Raw genomic sequence first — 18,999 nt, 5'->3', positions numbered from 1 at the left:
ATTTTTCTTCTTGTTTTTTTCATTTCTTTTTGGAAGCATAGCTTTCCTAATGCGGACTATGGAATTGAATTTAATCCATTTGAGTACATTCGAACCGAATCATAGATGCTTTTTCCACATTCGTTTTAGTTCAGTTCTTTTCTATGTTCCACTTCTAGATATAATCCCGGTTTTTTGTCTTCGTACCTTTATTTTTTGTTTTCTTGGTGATTTTCGCTATGTTTTCAATTAATTTTCATTACCTCCCGTTCTTCCTCAGGGTATTTTAGTATTTACAGTTTCGCTTTTTGTCTGCTTTCTACAGTATATTTTATCGTGTATGTTTAGCTTATTTATAATTTAGCCATGTTTTTTGACTATTGTCTCTTGCTTCCTTTTAAGTGTTGTTCAAGTATTCTTCTCTGGTCTTATATCTCCCTGGAGTAATCTTCACTTGGGTAAATGTCCCCCTTTAAGTTTTTAGATTAGTTCATTATTTCTGTTCATTTTGTACAGTAGTATAGGTCTCGTGCTACTATCTTCTTGGATTCCAACGCGTTTTACACCTATGGTGTTACTAGAAACGATGGGGACAATAAAAAAACTATAGGAATAAAAATTTATTCACCTATATATTATAAAAATAAGTCCAGAAACTCACAATTAAGTATATCTGATGTGTCTTAATTAATTTAAATCCAAAAATCGCCCGTCCAACGATTCGTCATCATCACTTACTGGAAATATTTCAGCATGTTCAAGTATGTACATAAACAGGTAAAACAGTTACATAAATGTTTTCGTTAACACTATGAAATGTCACGGCAGACTTTTTCTTCACCTTTTTCACTTTTATTTATAAATTAAATCATTCAATTCAGCCATCAATAATTATTTTACATGTAGAACTAAATAATTACTAACTACTATCAAAAGTTTTTCAATATCAGAATTTTTCTCTCAATGCTAGAGTTTGCGCAAATCTAGAACGAATACGCTACCGTCGGAAGCACTGGCGCCCACTTTATCTCCTCTGGAGTTCCAACATACCTGAAAAAAAAATTATTAGTCAGACCATCGTATCATTTCTTGCCTTCAGCAAAAATACTGATCATTGTTTTACATCTAAAATAAAAGTGTCAATAAAATTACCTCGAATATGCCTCCTGTGCCCTTATAACTATGAACAAGATGACCGGACTGCGTCGACCAAATGTGAACACATTTGTCGAAACTACCACTTGCTAAAAATTTACCATCTGGACTGAATGCTACTGAATAAACGGGCTCAGTATGCTTAGTTAACCTGTGAATACAAAAGCCTCTTTCTACATCCCATAACCTGGAAAAATAAAAAGAAAAAAATAAAGTATTACTAAATATTACGCAAATATACACTACTTAGGCAACTACTTGAGAGTTTGCATATTTATAAGGAACTTTATATAAAATTGTAAACATTAATATTTGGCAGCACTGTCACCCGACTGGGTTAGAGCTAGGTTTTTTTCTTTACTTAGAGCCTAGAAGAGAACTTTTTATGAAGAATTTATGTTATTTATCGAAGCCATAAATACCATAAATTCTTCTTCTTCTTCCTTCTTGTATGTAGGCTTTAAAGCCTGTTTCTAGTTCAATATTAGCCTCCTAAATTGTTTAAATTATCGCACCATATTTTTCTTGGCCTGCCAATACTTCTTCGTACATTTCCCCGATATCCAACAGACTTTTCCCCGATATTCCTCGGAGTATTTTCATCTCTGTTGTTTCTACTAGTCGTCTTGGAGTAGCTCGTATCTGCCTTGATTTCTCATTATATGTCCCAAGTACTGCAGATTGGTATCTTCAGGATCCTTCTGTATAACCACAGCCCAAAAGCCTCAAGTTTTGATAGAGTTTCCTCCTTCAATGTCCAAGTTTCTACTCCGTACAGAAGCACTGAGTACACGTAATATTTAAGAAGCATTATTTTTGTTTCAAGGGTGAGGTCATGGCTCTTGAACACAGAGCTCATAGTCAAGAATGCACTTTTTGCCTTTCCGATGCGACATTTAATCTCTTGGGTATTGTCCCACGACTCATTGACTATAGTTCCCAAGTAGTTTTACTGTGAGACACGTTCAATTCTCATTTGGTTCACACATAGATTTGCTCCAGTTATGTTTTCCTTGCTGATGATCATTAGCTTAGTTTTGCTGGTGTTTATATCCAGTCCATATGTTCTACTGTGTTTCCGTTATATTGTTCATTAAGTTTTGCAGCCCTTCTATGGTATTGGAACACTATTGCATCATCTGCATACCACAGGCTTGCTAGAGCTTGACTCCATTCCGAATATCAGTGATGAAATTATGCACCCCTGTCTCACTCCCCTTAAGATTTTGACCTGATTTGTATATTCTGCATCTATTCGGAGCACCGCTGATTGATTCCAATACAGGTTAGCTATTATTTTTAGGACTTTTACGGCAATCCGTTCTCTTTAGCACTTCTATCATTTGTTCATGCCTGACTCTATCGAAAGGTTTCATGTACTAATAAAGCTTCCCTCGTACCAACGGCGTTCACAAATCCAAATTGATTGGGCGCAATTTGTTTCTCGCATTTCCGGTAAATTCTTTTGTGGATGACTTTTAAAAACAGCTTCAGCAGATGGCTCATTAGGCTTATGACCCTAGTCATCACAAACTTTTGCTCTTGGTTTTTTGGGCAATGGTACGAACTCCGATTTGCGCCACTCTACTGGTATTTTTCCTGCCTTGTACATTTCAATAAATATTTCAGTTATTATTTTTATTTGTTCTGCATCTAATAGCTTCAGCAGTTCTGCAGGAATTTCATCAAGTCCCGGTGCCTTTCCATCCTTCATTTGTCTGACGGCTGCCGTTATTTCTTCTGGTAGGATTTCGGGACCTGAATTTTATTCAATGGTGGGTTCTTGTATTGTTTTAAAGTCGTGGAAAAGTCTCTCCACGTATTCTTCCCATACTTTCTTTTTTATCTTCTTTGGTTATGGCAAGATTGCCTTCATCATCTGGTATTTTTCCGCTGTGCGTTTTCGGAACTTTAAGGCTATTTCCTTCACATTTCGAGGAACATTGAAGTTATCATATCGCCTCTGATACTCCTCTATTTCTTGACATTGATCTGTTTTTTGTTTCTCTTTGGCTTATCTAATCTTTCTTGTGGCGATGGTGTGTATTCTCTTATATTCTTGGAGATTTTCTTTGTTTTTTCTCTGTATCTTTTTTCAGGTGTTGTTCTGTTATTTCTCTCACCGTTTCTTGTATAATGGTCAGATTTTCCTCTATAGTTCCTGCATTTCTGCATTTTATCACCTTTGTATTGAGGTTTTCACTCACCTTCAGTCGAACATTGGGATCTTTCAGTTTTCTAACATCATACTTCTTCATCGACTTACTTGTAACCTTCTTCATTCTGACTTTGAAATTACCTACAACTGGTACATGATCAGAATTTATGCCTGTCCCCGGGTATGTTTTGACAGATGTACAACTGTTCATATAGCTCTTATTTACTAGCATGTAATCAATCTGATTTCTTACAATCCTTCCTACAGAATCCTGTGGAGATTTCCAGTTGTACAATTTCCTTGGGTGTAGCTTAAACCAGGTGTTCATTATTAATAATTGATTTGCTTCCGCAAATCTATCTTATCTCCAATGTATCTCCCCAATCGTTCCGGTTTCCTAGTCCAAATGGTCCAACTGCAAATGATGTTTTGCTGGCCCCAACTTTGGCGTTGAAGTCACCCATGACAATTGTTAGATCTTTTCACGACTTGATTAATGCTATGGTATAGTTCTTCTACCTCTTCTTCCGTTTCTTCTGTTGTAGGTGTATACACTTAAATTATATCGATGTCGATTGGTCTTGCTTTCAGTTGTATGAGTTGTATGTTACCTATTTTATAGTAATGAATAATTACGTTTATTAAAGTTTATTACTTATTTTTGATGATTTTATTCTATTGACGAGATCATTTTTTTTTCATTATGCATGCCATGCCAATTTTAATAGTTTTAGTAAGTAATAATTTGATGTTTTATAACGAATTTGAGTCCTTTATAAATTTCTGGTTAAGATTTACTGGTGCCCATCGTTGCAGTGTAGCTGTATTAAGTATTTCTTGGTTTTAAGGTCAAACTTACCCATATATCCACCCCAATGACGCTTCGATACTGAACAACGAGGTATTCGTAATGTTCCTGTGTAAGATCGATTTATTACCACCTAAAGTCACTCTTTGTCCACGCTGAGCTTTTTAATCGTTACAAAGTGTAACTTAACTATTACGTTTGATCCAAGTCGAATAGGCTCACCACACGAGTTGTATATGTATCATAATTTTCCTATTCCTAAGTTTTTTCTAACAAAAGCAAAACCTTGCACTTACCTAACTGTCGAATCGAAACTTGCGGATGCTAATATAAGATTCATATTGGGATTATGAGTTCCTGGACCTGTTGGTGACCATTTGATCGTATAAATTTCCTTTGAATGTGCTTGTAAATCATGCACACACGTATCTTGCTTCATGGACCATATTTTCAACGTCATATCATCGGAACATGATGCTAAAAGTTGTCCCTGAGGATCCCATTTAATAGCATTTACTTCGTTCTAAAAGAAATACAGGTATTTATCAAACAAAATCAAAACAGTAACACTGCCAGATTAAGATTTATCTGTTTGGTGTTTTTTTAGTCACTGGATGTATGTTAAAACAATTAGCAGAATCTTACCGTATGCCCCTGGAAGGATTTTATAGGTTTGTCCATCGACAATTTACAAACATGGATACATTGATCTGTCGAACAACTGGCGAATGAAGTGTTGGTTTGCCAATCGACGTCCAAAGCTGGTGCAGAATGGAAACTGAACTGTTGTGTACATTGTCCACTGGCTGCGTCCCATATTATTGTTGTTTTATCAACCTAAAAGTAGGAAATACGAATTAAAATATATGATACAAAAAGTATGAGAGGGAAATGGGTTCCTGAGAAGTATGTAAGGCTCGTGAAGCATCACGAAAGTAAGGATGTGTGTTAAATTGATCAAAAGTTTTCCAATGACGGTTGGTTTGCATCAAGGTTCTTCACTGAATCCCTACCTGTTTAATCTTGTTATGGATGTACTGACAGAAAAGGTAAGGGAAGGGATCGTTTGTGGATGATATCGTGTTAGTAGAAGACAGCAAAGAAATGTTAAAGAAGTTCAAGGGTTAAAGTTGGAAAACAGACTATATGTGGTTGGGAGGAACTGAAATGGAACAGGAGTAGTATTGCCATTTGTTCATAATATAATCCGGCTGGGTATAAAAACTTACATTTTTATTTTTGAAATTCACTTTCTTTACGTTAAAATTATTAATCTGATGATTAGATATTTATAACAACATATGGCTATGATATAAACTTGAACAACTATCAAGTTACAAATGACTTACCCCCGCGGATAGAATATAGTTGCCTCTTTTGTTCCACTTCAGTGCAAATATTGGTCCTTTATGCTGTCCTAAAGTTCTTGCTAAACGACCATCACTTGTCCAGATTCTCGCATACCCATCGTAACTTCCTGTTGCTAGTAAGCTTCCATCACACTAAAAATAAGAACAACATTAGTAAAGATACTTCCACGTTATACGATTAACTACATCACTGATAAGTGTTGCTTGGATTCCAAAACCAGAGCAAGGAAGAAGGTTGCCAGGTTGTCAGCAATTCTGTTGAGATTGATTATTGAGCTGTTTTATAGGCATGTTGGTTTCAATACTACAATTAGTTTTTCTCTACCATGTCAAGTTTTTTCTATACCCCACAATCTAGCATGGATCATAGGAAGCACTATTGCTCTCCTATTGACTGACACTCACCTCCGATATGGGCTTTGCTCCACAACAGTTGAAGATTTAGTACGAGATTTAGGGCTATCCAATAAAGCTTCACATGTCTTAGCATCAAGACTGGGTGAGAGAAACGTGCATGAAAAGGGAGCTAAGGTATCCTATTTTCGATCAAGAGATCGAGATTGAATGATCAAGACAAAGTAAGTTTTTACAATACTCTCGAAGTGAAGGTGGATTTGTATATTACCATAATGTACGTGGTTTAATGGAAGACTTGGGAATTTCAGTCTATAATGCAACTGAATGGGGAATGTTTATCGATAGCTCAAAGCGGAGTTTGAAGTGTGTACTGCTCTACAATGGAAATTTATTGGTTCAGTACCGATAGACCATTCAGTTGGTTTGAGTGAAAAATATGAAGACAGAGAGTTACTGATCTGAAAACAAGTCACAGATTTAAGACAACGAAATTGCTGTTCCCTGTGTTACGTTTGGAACTCGAACGAATTACATGGAGCAAGCCAAAAGAAAAAAAAAATGATTAAGGAGTATGTTATTCTGAATAGATTGAATAAAAAATTATTAGCTCAGTACAACTATATAACTCAGCTCATACAGTATTCACGAAACAAAGAAAAACTATTAAGGGAAAAACTACATTTACGAGTACACATATTTTTAGAATGAATTGGAAACATTACACTGGTGTAACTATTGAAATTATAAATAATAAACCAATATATCGGAGTACGGGAAGATCCGATAGCTAGTTAAGTGCAAACCTGTGGAATACTAGCAATTTACAATGTTGAATAATAGCAATTTAGTTTGTGGATCGATTAAATTTGACCATTTCCGGGCGAGTATTAAATTATTCACCCAAAAATTTGACACACCGTTTATTTATGCTCTAATAATGAAACTATATACCAAATAAGACTCCACATCATCTATATCCGCAGTTATATGTAAGATTGTACCTTTTACTCTAAAAAAGGCGCCAATTATTACTGATACCTACTTCAAAAGTTTGTATTGTAAAATATGTGTTCTTCATATAATTTTAATAAACAAAATATACTTTCGGTGATATATTATAGTATATTACAATAGGTAATTAAGCAAAACAATATGAAAATATGCTTTATGTGTTTATTTTTTGGAACAAAAACAACGAAATTCTTTTTTTTTCCTAAGTTAATGGCACTGGCAAAGCCAAAAGGCCAGTCATGACGTAATTCTTTCAAACTAAAAATATAATTCAAGAAATATCTTCTTCTTCTTCTTTTTATGTAGACATGGCTGATTTTCAATGTGCCTCCAGTAAGTTGTCGTTACATCGTTTTCGTGGTCTTCCTACGGATCGTTTTCCTATCCTATCGGCGAACTGTTCTTGCCGTCTTTACTATTCAATTTGTTGTCATCCGGCTTATATGATCGCTCCATTCTACTCTTCTATTTTTTACCCAGTTCTTGATGTAGCCTCCACCTTGCATCTACGTCGTATATCTGTTTTTATTAAGTGTTTTCATCTCTGCTGTTTCTAACATCATTTTTGTCCTCTCTGTCAGGTCGTGTTTTTGACGCGTATGTCATTATTGGTCTGATGACTGTTTTGTAAATTCTGCCTTTCATTTCTTTACCGATATTTTAATTTTTTTATTTCTCTATATTGTTTCATTCGGGCAGCCTATTTGCTCTAATCACTTAATCTTCTACATCAGTTTCGAGCTTTACGTACCTAGATAATGTGATGCCTAGATATTTAAACTCCATCATTTGTTCTATTATCTGACCTTCCAACTCCAATTTACATCTTAGTAAATTTGCTGTTGTAACCATGCATTTTGTATTTTTTTGGGGAAATTAACATGTTAAATTTTCTGGTGGTTGTATTAAATTGGCGCAGCATACGTTGTAAATCATCTTCACTTTGAGAGAGTAGTATTGCGTCGTCTGCATAGCAGATTATTTTAAGTTGGTTTTCTCCCATTTGGAACCTTCTTTTAGTTCTTACTTTGCTTTTTATTTCATCTATAATCAGGTTGAACAATAGAGGACTCAGGGAATCTCCCTGTTTTATCCCATTGCCAGCTTCAATAGGGTCGGTTAGTTCTTCTTCCACTTTTACTTTTATTGTGTTGTTTTGGTAGATATTTTCGATCATTTTGATTATTCCTAGAGGTATCTCTCTTGCGTACAATAAATGGATAGCGTCCTTTAATTTGACTCGGTCAAATGCCTTCTTAAGGTCCACGAAACATAGATATGCCGGTTTGCTGTATTCTAATGATTTTTCTTGCACTTATTTGTGACTGATGGCACATGATTCACATTTGTGACAATGTGATTGTCACAAATGTGATGATTTGTGACACGTGGGAAGGTGCTTCTAGCAGAAATCAGTCACAAATAAAACGCCATGCGCGATCTGTGAGCGATGACTGAAAGTCACATGTGAGAAGTACATCAAATAAGTCTAGTGATTAGGTACCTGTGTGTCTACCAGCGTGGCGCTTACTGTATACAGACAGAGGGGTACACACTACACAGTCAGATTTCCAGAAATAACTGTAAGGCCCTTTATTAGTCAAAAAGCACAACACACTGGACACATTCGATGATAGTATTCTAAAGAAGGAACATAAACATATTATTTTCAATACTCTGATGAATAAGCAAGAAGTAGTCAACACTATATACTATATATACTTACATTCCAATCTAACGATGTAACATCCTTATTACTAGGCACCTCCGTGCCTCCTTTTTGTATGCAATGCCTCAGGACCAGCTGATTAGGACTGGCTGTGTTGTCTGACATATCCCAGATTCTAGCTGTACTGTCTCCAGATCCACTGGCCAGTAAGTCGATGGTGGGATTCCAAGCACAAATAAAAACTTCAGATTCATGTCCACGGAGTACTGTTGCTTTCGAGGATGGAATCTCGATAGTGACATCCACTTCCATGGTTTCACTTTGTGTAGATTCCACTGCAGCTGGAACATTCAGAAGTTTTTGTTTAAAAGGGAAAGATTAGATTTTATTAAATTAAGAAAATGGTGAGAAATAAAAACTAACAAGTGACTTTAAAGTTATTACTGTTTTACTGTTTCTTTTTTACTATTTTGATTTTTTCCACTTTTTGACCATGGTTTTTTATTTAAATAAAACATTTGCACCAAGGACCATATACAACATATACAAGCATTTCTCTACATAATGTCGATATACAAGATATATTAACATTTTTCCACAAAATCCTTCCCAAGACAATAAATATGCTCTTCAATTTAATCATGGATGAAATCATCAAAAGTGTCAACAAAGGAAGAGGATAGAGAATGGGAAACAAAGAAGTGAGAATACTCTGTTACGCAGACGATGCAATATTGATAGTCCAAGATGAAGATAGTCTGCAAAGACCAGTCCACAGATTTAACACAAGAGCAAAAGAATTTAATATGACAATAAGTCATATATGTCAATATGTAAAATAGAAATCGATGGCATCAGTATTGAACAAGTAATGGAAATAAAATACCTTGGACATACACTGTCAAGCTATGGAGACCTGGAAAAGAAGTGAGAGATCAAGCACAAAGAGCAAATAGCCTGGCGGGATGCCTTAATAACACTGTAAGACCAATAATCAAATATGTATCAGAAACAAGACCCGACACACAACACAAAGGCTACTTACTGGAAACGGTAGAGATTGAGACTGAGAAGAATTACAGGAAATACGCTGAGAGATCGAAAGAGGAGTAAAGACATTAGAAGAAAATGTGACACATACAGTGTATAAACGAATGGACATCAAACAGAAAAAAATGGAATAATCACATAAGCAGCATGAGGGAGACCCGTGTGGTCAAAATAGCAAGAGATAAATCACAAATCAGTAGAAGTATCGGACGACTGCGTAAAAGACGGAGTGACAACCTTCCATAGAGGAATCAATCCGTCAATGAACAACCAGAATTGGTTATAAAGAGAAAGAAGAAGAACAACAACAACAAAATACAAAGAAAAAGGCTAGATGACAGATAAAGTTTTGGAGATTGATAGCTATATAAAGAACTAGAGAACAAAACATGCGAAAAATAAGATGAGATTTGATACAAACAGTTAGAATTTATAATAATAATAATAAAAATAAGAGAGGCAAAAGAAGTGTATTGTTCAAACCAATTTAGAGAAACATAGGACTAGCAAAACAAATATGACAAGTTCAACTGGCATCAAAAAGTCAAAGAACTCGCTGGAGTAAGAAAAATTACTAGTTCAAATATACTCCTAGAAAAAGAGAGAAACATTATTATAGAAAGGGAACAACAATTACGACGATTGAAAGGATACAAAAACAACATTGAAGAAGCAACAACAGAAGCTCTAGGAAAATGCAAAGTCATACTGAACAAAAGAAACAACAACAATACACCATGGTTCACAAAAGAAATAAAAGAGAATTGTAAAGAGAAACTAGAGGCCTACACGAAGTAAAAAACATCAAATACTCCAGAATCCCGAGACACCTATAGAAGAATACGAAATGAAACAAAGCACTTGGTAAGAACAACAAAAAATGAACACTGGGAACAGTTTAAAAAAAGGATGGAAAGCGACTTCTACGGTACACAAACACAAATATGGAGATTCATAAGAAACCAATAGAAAGAAATGGCAGAATTGAAGGAATACAATAACATACCAGAAAACGAATGGGAAAGATACCTGACGGAAATGTTTAAAGGAAAGAAAAATATTAATCAACACAATAACGTACCTGAATTATTACACGAAATAGAAATCAATTTTCAGGAAGTAGAGAGAGCCATAAATTCACTCAAAAATAGAAAGTCACCAGGACCAGACGGAATAAACGACGAGCTTCTAAAACACGGAGGAGAAAATATAACCCTAGAATGTTCAAGAAAGGAGATAAAGAAGACCCCAACAATTATAGAGGTATAAATTTACTAAACACCGCACATAAGCTTACCACAAAAGTCCTAACCAACAAAATCAATAAACTAAAAACTTTATCAGATGAACAACAAGGATTCAGATCCGGAAGATCGCCGTATTTGTACTATAGGCCATCGAGTACAATAAACCAGCATATCTATCTTTTATAGACCTGACAATGACAATCAATGACAAAAAAATCTGAATATTTTTGTGGTATTTTATAGGATACTCCCAAGGAGATATTTGATAAAAACTGAGTATTCACAAGTTAGCTATTCCAGAGTAATATTAAGCTACCAAATGCTAAAATATTGGCAACATATCAATGAAAAATTGATATCTGAATCAATATAATTTTAACCCTACTAAAAAGGATTAAAAACAATTGAAATACACAATCAATTTAGCTATGTAATAGGGGATGAAAAATATAGATGATAACTTGTACATTATCAGAATATACATTGTGTATCCATGAATGAAGGGATCCACAATTACAATGACTGTAAGAAAGGAGATTGTTAATAAGTATTATTGTAAATAAAAACAAATGACACCACCTTTCTTATTAAAGTATTAAACCATAAAGAATAACATATAAAGTTAAATTTTTTAAATAAAAATTTAAAAACTTACATAGAACCATGTTGAAAACAGTAGATAAACTCAGTTCTTTTCTTTGTAACTAATTAACTATTGATTTCTTTAAAAGAAATCGACAGTTAATTAGTTCACTTAACAAGCAATAACAATTTAAAACTGAACTGATTTGTGTGTGTATTAAAAGGTCGTGAAGAACCTGTTTTCTGTTATCTGTAGAGGATAAAAACAACCATCTAGTTGTTATCACAGCCTATACCATAATAGCAATTTAAGTAGTGTAAGGAAAGTAGAGAGAGTATTATGCATGGCCCGGACAAGAGATAGCGTTACTAGTCCTGCCGTAAGGTGCACCATGATGCAAACTCTACCTAATATATTAAAAATAAAGAATGTATTGTGAAAAAAAAAACAAAAAAAAAGAGTATGCAAATCAATAGCATCGAAATTTGATTAAGCGCGGATGCATGTTAGATAAATAGCTCAGTTTGTACTCCTTTCCCACTTCCCCCTAACTATATCTTTCATGATGGTCTTTCAGTCGCCCTCTTAAGGATTGTTTTGAAGTATAATAACCATAACCAAATCGCCCATTTTAGGGCGATTTGGTTATGGTTATAAAAAAGAGATTTACTGAGGAATGAACTGAAAGAAATACAATTGCACTATAATGGACATATAAAAAAAATAAGAATTTTACGGCTTATATTCCAACGCAAAATAGAGAACAGAAGGAAGGGAAGATCTTGGTTGAAAAACCTAAGAGAATGGTAATCGGCTCCAGGACTATTACCACATGTTTAATAAAATAATTTCAGTTAAAAGTTTGTTTTTATTACATTAAAATGAGGTTGTGTTATATTTGACAGTTTATTTTTACAATTTAAAACTCCAATTAATTATTATATAACACTAACAACATCCTTTAACAAAGATGTGTAGACGTTTATTAGAGCTTTATTGTGATCAGTTATTGATGCTTGTTTACAGTTATCAAGTTGAAGTTCAAAACCTATTTCCAAGCATTTATTTTAATCATGTTGACTTTTTTAATCTGTTCTAAATTTGTGATGTTATTGTAAATAACCTCTGTATACATTTAATGCGCGAGAAATGATTTCTGAAGAAGAGCTAATCATTTGGTTAAAGAAAGGGAAAGCAGTTAATTTAATCCATATCAGTTTTTATTACATTAATGGTAAATAATCATTCTTAAAAATAATTAGTGTATGGAGGATTTTAATTTGCCATTGATACTCAGTAACATCGTTAAGAAATACAATAATTAATGCTACCAACATTTTAATAAATACATTAAAATATATGCTTAAATACTTTCTAACTATTTCTTAAGAGGGCTATTACTTTCTAAATTAAAAAAAGACAGTTTTTAAATATTAAACAAAAAAATAACTATTATATTTATGGTCATAATTTTTTCTATTAATTGCTAAGGTTTTTGAGGTATACCAAAATATTTTTTTTTATATTTTTAGTTGTTTTTCACCACTGCAGAGGACATCTTCCAAAAGATGCATATTAATTTGGGAGACACTTTTCTGCCTCCCTGTAACCATTTGTTTTTAGTTCAAACGGGATTCAATTCGTGAGACTTAAAACTTATAAATAAACCTTTGTAACATTAACCTTTTTTTATACTTTTAAGGCCTTTATATCTGGTTTTATATAAAGTTCGGAAAAGTTCGGAAAAGCGCCTGTTTTGGGGTGAATTTGCCCCGGCACTAAAAAGTTGGGGTAATTTTTTAACTTTACAGTGACTTACATCTTAAATGATGTAGTAGCTACTTAATAAAACTAGCTTGTGTCAGTGGCTCAATATTTATTAGAAAAAAATTACATACTGAAATGAAATTACTAGAAGTCTTTTAAAATAGTATGAGCTATTTTTTGGGTGTCAAATATACCACACTTAAATAATAATAAATATTTAATTATTTTATGTATGATTTTGATGTCACAGCTAAAATGATGCAAACGAAAACAAGAAAATTAATAAAGAAAACAAACTCTACACATTGAAAAATGATTGCTAATATTTTGTAGGTACTCCTTCATTATCAATTACAGCCTGCAGTCATCTAGGCATTGATTCGACCAACCTTCTAGTGTACTCTAGGGAAATTGTGTCCCAAGCTTCAGTAATTTTTACTTTCAATTCATTTCTATTTGATATTGGGGCACTATTTACTATATTTTTTAATGTCAACCACAAATTTTCAATAAGATTCAAATCTGGTGACTGGACTGGTGTTAATGACATTTCAGAAATTATAAATCAACAAAATATGAAACCCGATATGACATTTATTCTACATTGTTGTCCTGATAAAACCAGTAAGTAATTGTTATTAATACCTCATTTTTGAGCACTAGCAGCAAGATTCTGCTTTAGTATACCCAAGTACATGTATTGGTTCATATTCTCTTCAATAAAATGCATGTTACCTACTCCTGCAGATGACACACACCCCCACATCATCACTCCACCTCCAACATGCTTTACCGTAGCTTTCATATTTTTTAATTTTAGTTCTTCATTCGGCTTTCTCCACGCCAATATTTTTCCATCAGACCCAAACAAGTTTATCTTGCAAATATTACTGAATTCCAAAAGTTCAAATCTTTGTTAATATTTTCCCTAGCAAACACCAATCTATTTCTTTGGCTAATAAAAGGTTTATTTCTGGCAGTCCGACCATGTAGGTGGTTCTTTTGTAATATCCGTCTAATTGTTTCGGGGTTGCATTGTTTTCCAAACTGTCCTTTTACCTCATCTCGCAATTTTGGTGCCCTTTTTGTAGAATTATTTGCTATTTATCTGACAATCCATCTTTCCTCACTTAGGTAAACATCTTATTTGGAGCTAACCTTGATTTATTTTCAACTGTATTTTCATTTTGGTAACGTTCAATAATGTGCTGAACTGTTGATGAACATTTATTTACCATTTTGGATATGTCTCTTTGGCTATATCCATTTCTATGGAGAGTAATATTTAAATTTCTTCCACTAATCGTAGTTCAGTGACCCATTCTTAAATAATTTTGTTATTTGCAGATTAAATACTTTGAAATGTCAAATTAAGCATAAAAATAACTGCAATATGAATTTATTACAACGCCTACCTCGCAAATTTCGAATTGATAAGTTGTGTAATGCTTCATCTTATCTGTATCATTTTAGCTGTGACATCAAAATCATACATAAAACAATTAATTATTATTAATTATTATTTAAGTATGGTATATTTGAAAGCCAAAAAATAGCTTATGCTATTTTAGAAGACTTATAGTAATTTAATTTCAGTATGTTATTTTTTTCTAATAAATATTGAGCAGCTAACACAAGCTAGTTTTATTAAGTAGCGACTGCAACATCTTTCAGTTTTGAAAAATGTGATTTAAAAAAATGCATTTAAAGTATTTTTACTGTAATTTTATAGAATAAACTAGCAATATTTATTTTTTTACTTCTAATCTGCGATACCTGGTACATATTAAGTGCCCTCACTGTCCAGTAAAAGCTGTAAATGGTCAGTCAAACCTTTTTTTTTCATAATTCTGTCCTCTTTTGATGTCTTACTTTGACTGCCTTTTAAATGACCACAAAATTCAGACATTTTTTCTGGTTTTAAAAACAATAATTTTTGACAAATTTCAGTAATATAAAACAAGTGCTACCTTTTATAAGTTTTAGAAAGAAATTGTCTAGCCAGTGAAGGAGGCATGTAGTGTTGTATAAACGAGTTTCATGGGTACTATTATAAATACAGCTATAACTTTGTTTCTATTTTGAATTTCTTGATAAAATTTTAGGACAGTACTTCTATGATACTAAGGAATGTTTTTATGCAAAAAAAACAAAAATCGATTTTTTGAAAATTTAGAAAGTAAAAGTCCACTTAGTAACTTTTTTATAGATTATATGATAATTTGTTCCTATTAACTATGTAGCCGGTAATGCATTTAAAATGCATTAACATTTCAAATGAGTTTTAGAAAAGGGATGAACATAAATGACTGTGACATATCCTGATACTTTTATTCTGTTTATTATGAATATATACATGGAAATCCTCTCAAGATACTAAAAATAACATCAAACGAAACCATATAGAGTATATATTCATCAATCAGAGATATTACAATATTATTAAAAAGGTTGCTGATTATCTAGATTGCTGATTTTTAATTTAAATTCAAAATACTACATAAGAAAATAATAGCAAAGCTGAGGTAAAACACTGAAAAATTGAGAGAAACGATTAGAAATAAAATGAAATTACTAGAGAATATCACTACCCTGTGATTTAACAGCTGTGATTAGAAAATAACAATCACAACCTGTGAATAACCACAAAATTTATTGTGACTGTGATTTCAGTCTTATTTCCCCTTCTATATTAGTTATTGATCACCAAAATGTGATATTTCATATGTTCTCGCCTTAGTCACAAAGTTGTGAAATGAGAGACATGTAACATAATAACAAGGAACTAGATAGAGGTAGTCGGCAGTATTGTGAAGTGTCTTTCTAATAAGAAATGCAAAGGCAAAGATATTATTATATCATCTTTGGAGGAATATGAACATTGAAAGTTTAGTGTAATATTAGTACATAAACAAATATTATTTGAAGAAAATGAAAAGGATATTTAGAGTTTCAGTTTATTAAATTTGTGTATCTCATCGTATTTGTATCAATGTTTAATATAATTATGTGTCATGCCATATTTGTAAGGCAAAGTTGTCTTTGCGCATCTAATTTAGATAAACACATGCAACTAAAACATCTGGCCACATCGGATATACCCAAATAATAACACTTGTAGAATTTTATGATGTCCCATAATGGCAACGCCTTTTATTCAGAGTTTAACATATGACTATTTAGTTTCTCTGTTAAATTACATAGATAAAAATCACAATGAATAAAAATCATGACCACAGTTATACTTGTGATTGCAGAATCACAGTTTAGCCCACCACTAAAGTATCATAATTATATGAAAGTAATAACCCACTACATAGCAAATCTCCAGATGACAACAACATAAAACATAACAAGGAAAAATAAAAAAATGTTGAAGTAAACAATGTAACAAAAATCGTAAGCAATGGTTAAATCAATCCAACTACAAGCCTAATTAAACATGAAAGAGCTATTTATGTATTTCAACACTATATAAAATAGTATATTTGCAATTTACTCAGTATTTGTACATTATATGGCCCTCGATATACAAATATCTGAATTTCTAATTAAATCTATGTAACAGCTGTATTAAAAACAAAATATTTAAAGGTAGACATTGTGTGCAACTCTGTAAATATTAAAATTACCTTCCTCTCCATTTGTTTCTGATTGCTCCGCTTTAACAGCCTGCTTTTGCTGGTTTTGTTGATTTTGTCTACTAGCTACTACATCTGGCATCACAGCATCTATTAAACTAAGACTTTCTACTAGCCTTTGTTCAGTACCATCTTCCCCAATACTAATTTCGGCTTCTGTATATTGCAGCCCTTTTTGAAGGATACTTAATAGGGCTGCAGGAGGCACCAGTGCTCCATTTATATTTGATTGGGATATATGGGATTCTATTCCAAAGGTATACGCTGAATGTTGAAATCCTAAAATATATCATTTGTAACTAAGTACAGAAATTCTTTACATAATAACTGAATGGTTACCAACTTAATAGCTTTGCTTTGTAGAAAATAAATAAATAACTGTGCAATAAAATAGTTCAATATGACACTATTAACCTCACAAGCCTTCTATTGAAAATATTTAAAAACTAAACCATAAGAATTGATAAAAAGATCAAAAGCTGGAGATGCATGTTGAATCAGTTTTCTGACACATTTGCACAATCATATCTATCATTAAGCAAAATTTAACCATAACTACACCTCATACTGAATATTTTTCACTTATTTATCTATAACAAAGAACATGAATGTAGCCTTGCATGCTTGATTCATCAATTATAGAGAAGTATTTGTAAGTTTACAATACAAGGAGTACTCTTACTAATATGTTAATTAATATATCTGTGTACCAGTGCAAACACATGGTCAAGTAATACTTGTGGTCTTGGTTAGTGTATGCATCAATCTTTAAGGCTGCTATTTTTTGATTATTTTGAGAAAAACAAAATGGAAGATACAGATTGTGTGTCAACAAAACAACTTCCCTGAAGCAAACCCATACTAACAACCAGTTTTACCACTTAATTAATAAAACAATGTTAGAAGAAAGGTTTCCAAAGAGAATTCAACAATGTGTGGACAGAGAGATTATATTTGGAACAAAATCTGCTGTGGTTTTAAAATGTGGATTCTCCCTATCATACAGATAGATTTCTGATATAAAAAGCTATTATATAGTCAAAATTAGCCAACCACATAGGCATTGGAATATGGTGGGAATATTAGAAAACATTGTAATTACAATGTTTATGTTTTAAAGTAATACTTATTTAGATTTAAGGTAATAGAGGAGAGTAATGAAGTTTCAAATTTTGTAATTTTTCTGTTCCTTTTTGGACGCGTCCCATAACCAGGTTATGTGTGTATGAATCTTCTTTATTTTGCATGTACTCACCAGATTCCTGTAAATACCTATAAACTAAAAAGTTAACTTCGTCACTTGAGAAACTCATTTTGGCTATTTGTACCGATCCATCTATTTAAAAAAAGTTTTAATTTTTTTCGGTAAACAATCAACAAATACTCGTGTCAGCGGTCAAACAATCATTTTCTTCTAGGCCTTCTGAAAGAATAAAGGCTAAGTTTAATTGGTCCTTGTATAATACTGATTGTAAATATTTTGAAGTTTCGCCCTAAGCAATTTTTGTTTTTGTCCAACGCCTATCGAGTATCCAACGAAATTGTTTAACTAACAAAATTTTTAACCTTTTTCATTTTGTCATGACAAGTCAACTGTCAATGTCACTTCTTTCTTTTTTGGTTTACAAATGGTTTGCAAGCTGGCTTGAAGCTATATTTGTTTAATGACGCTACTCTTGTTTGTGGCTGTGGCCTCTCCTCGAAACTTGAAAGAAATTTCCAGTGTGTCTGTAATATATGTTGCCTATGTGCGTTGCTGGCGCGTACTCTCCGAAAATTTAATTTCTTTTTGAGAATTTTATATATGTAATACACTTAACACAATTTTATGGAATACTTAAATATATGAAAATAAAATCAATTAAAAGACATAAGAAAAAACACAATTTTAACAAATAAAATCAAATTTTGTAGTACATGATTAGGAAGAGAAGTGAAATAATGAATAAAATATTTTCTGAAGCTATTATCTTGTGGCACATTATAAAAGGTATATAATTAAATAGACCCTTACGGGCTACATCACAGAACGTTTTCGGACTAAAATGTCTATTATCAGTGTATTATTACCAGGTGTACATGAGTCAAGCCACTGAATATGTGGGTAAAACCATTAAAATGGTACAAAATTTATTGTGTTACATTTTTGTTAAAAAGTTGGTGTGATGTTAAAGTATTTAACAGATACCCTGCATGGCAACGTA

The 18,999-nt window shown here is 32.8% G+C and overlaps 1 protein-coding gene across 1 annotated transcript; it reads right to left on the bottom strand.

Moving 5' to 3' along the window:
• Window positions 1–586: 586 nt before the first annotated feature.
• Window positions 587–18,400, bottom strand: ebi (transducin beta like ebi). Its single transcript, XM_072520894.1, has 8 exons — window positions 18,051–18,400; window positions 16,787–17,074; window positions 8,565–8,848; window positions 5,450–5,602; window positions 4,746–4,937; window positions 4,397–4,623; window positions 1,132–1,321; window positions 587–1,029 (listed from the first exon to the last, which is right to left on the bottom strand). Exons 1-8 carry the CDS (start codon window positions 18,106–18,108, stop codon window positions 946–948), a joined length of 1,476 nt encoding a protein of 491 aa, XP_072376995.1. The 5' UTR covers window positions 18,109–18,400; the 3' UTR covers window positions 587–945.
• Window positions 18,401–18,999: the final 599 nt, after the last annotated feature.

Source organism: Diabrotica undecimpunctata, chromosome 1, assembly GCF_040954645.1.
Source record: "Diabrotica undecimpunctata isolate CICGRU chromosome 1, icDiaUnde3, whole genome shotgun sequence".
Taxonomy (NCBI): Eukaryota; Metazoa; Arthropoda; class Insecta; order Coleoptera; family Chrysomelidae; genus Diabrotica; species Diabrotica undecimpunctata.
Note: the sequence above shows the minus strand (reverse complement) of the source record. Positions and strands in the feature narration are given on the sequence as shown.

Bases quoted from the DNA above. Each gene is read 5' to 3' on its own strand.
- ebi (XM_072520894.1), bottom strand. From the start codon at position 18,108: ATGAGTTTCTCAAGTGACGAAGTTAACTTTTTAGTTTATAGGTATTTA. The intron at 4,938-5,449 runs GTAAGTCATTTG...TCCTACTTTTAG, and splicing joins ACTATATTCTATCCGCGGGG to GTTGATAAAACAACAATAAT. The intron at 4,624-4,745 runs GTAAGATTCTGC...TATTTCTTTTAG, and splicing joins AATCCTTCCAGGGGCATACG to AACGAAGTAAATGCTATTAA.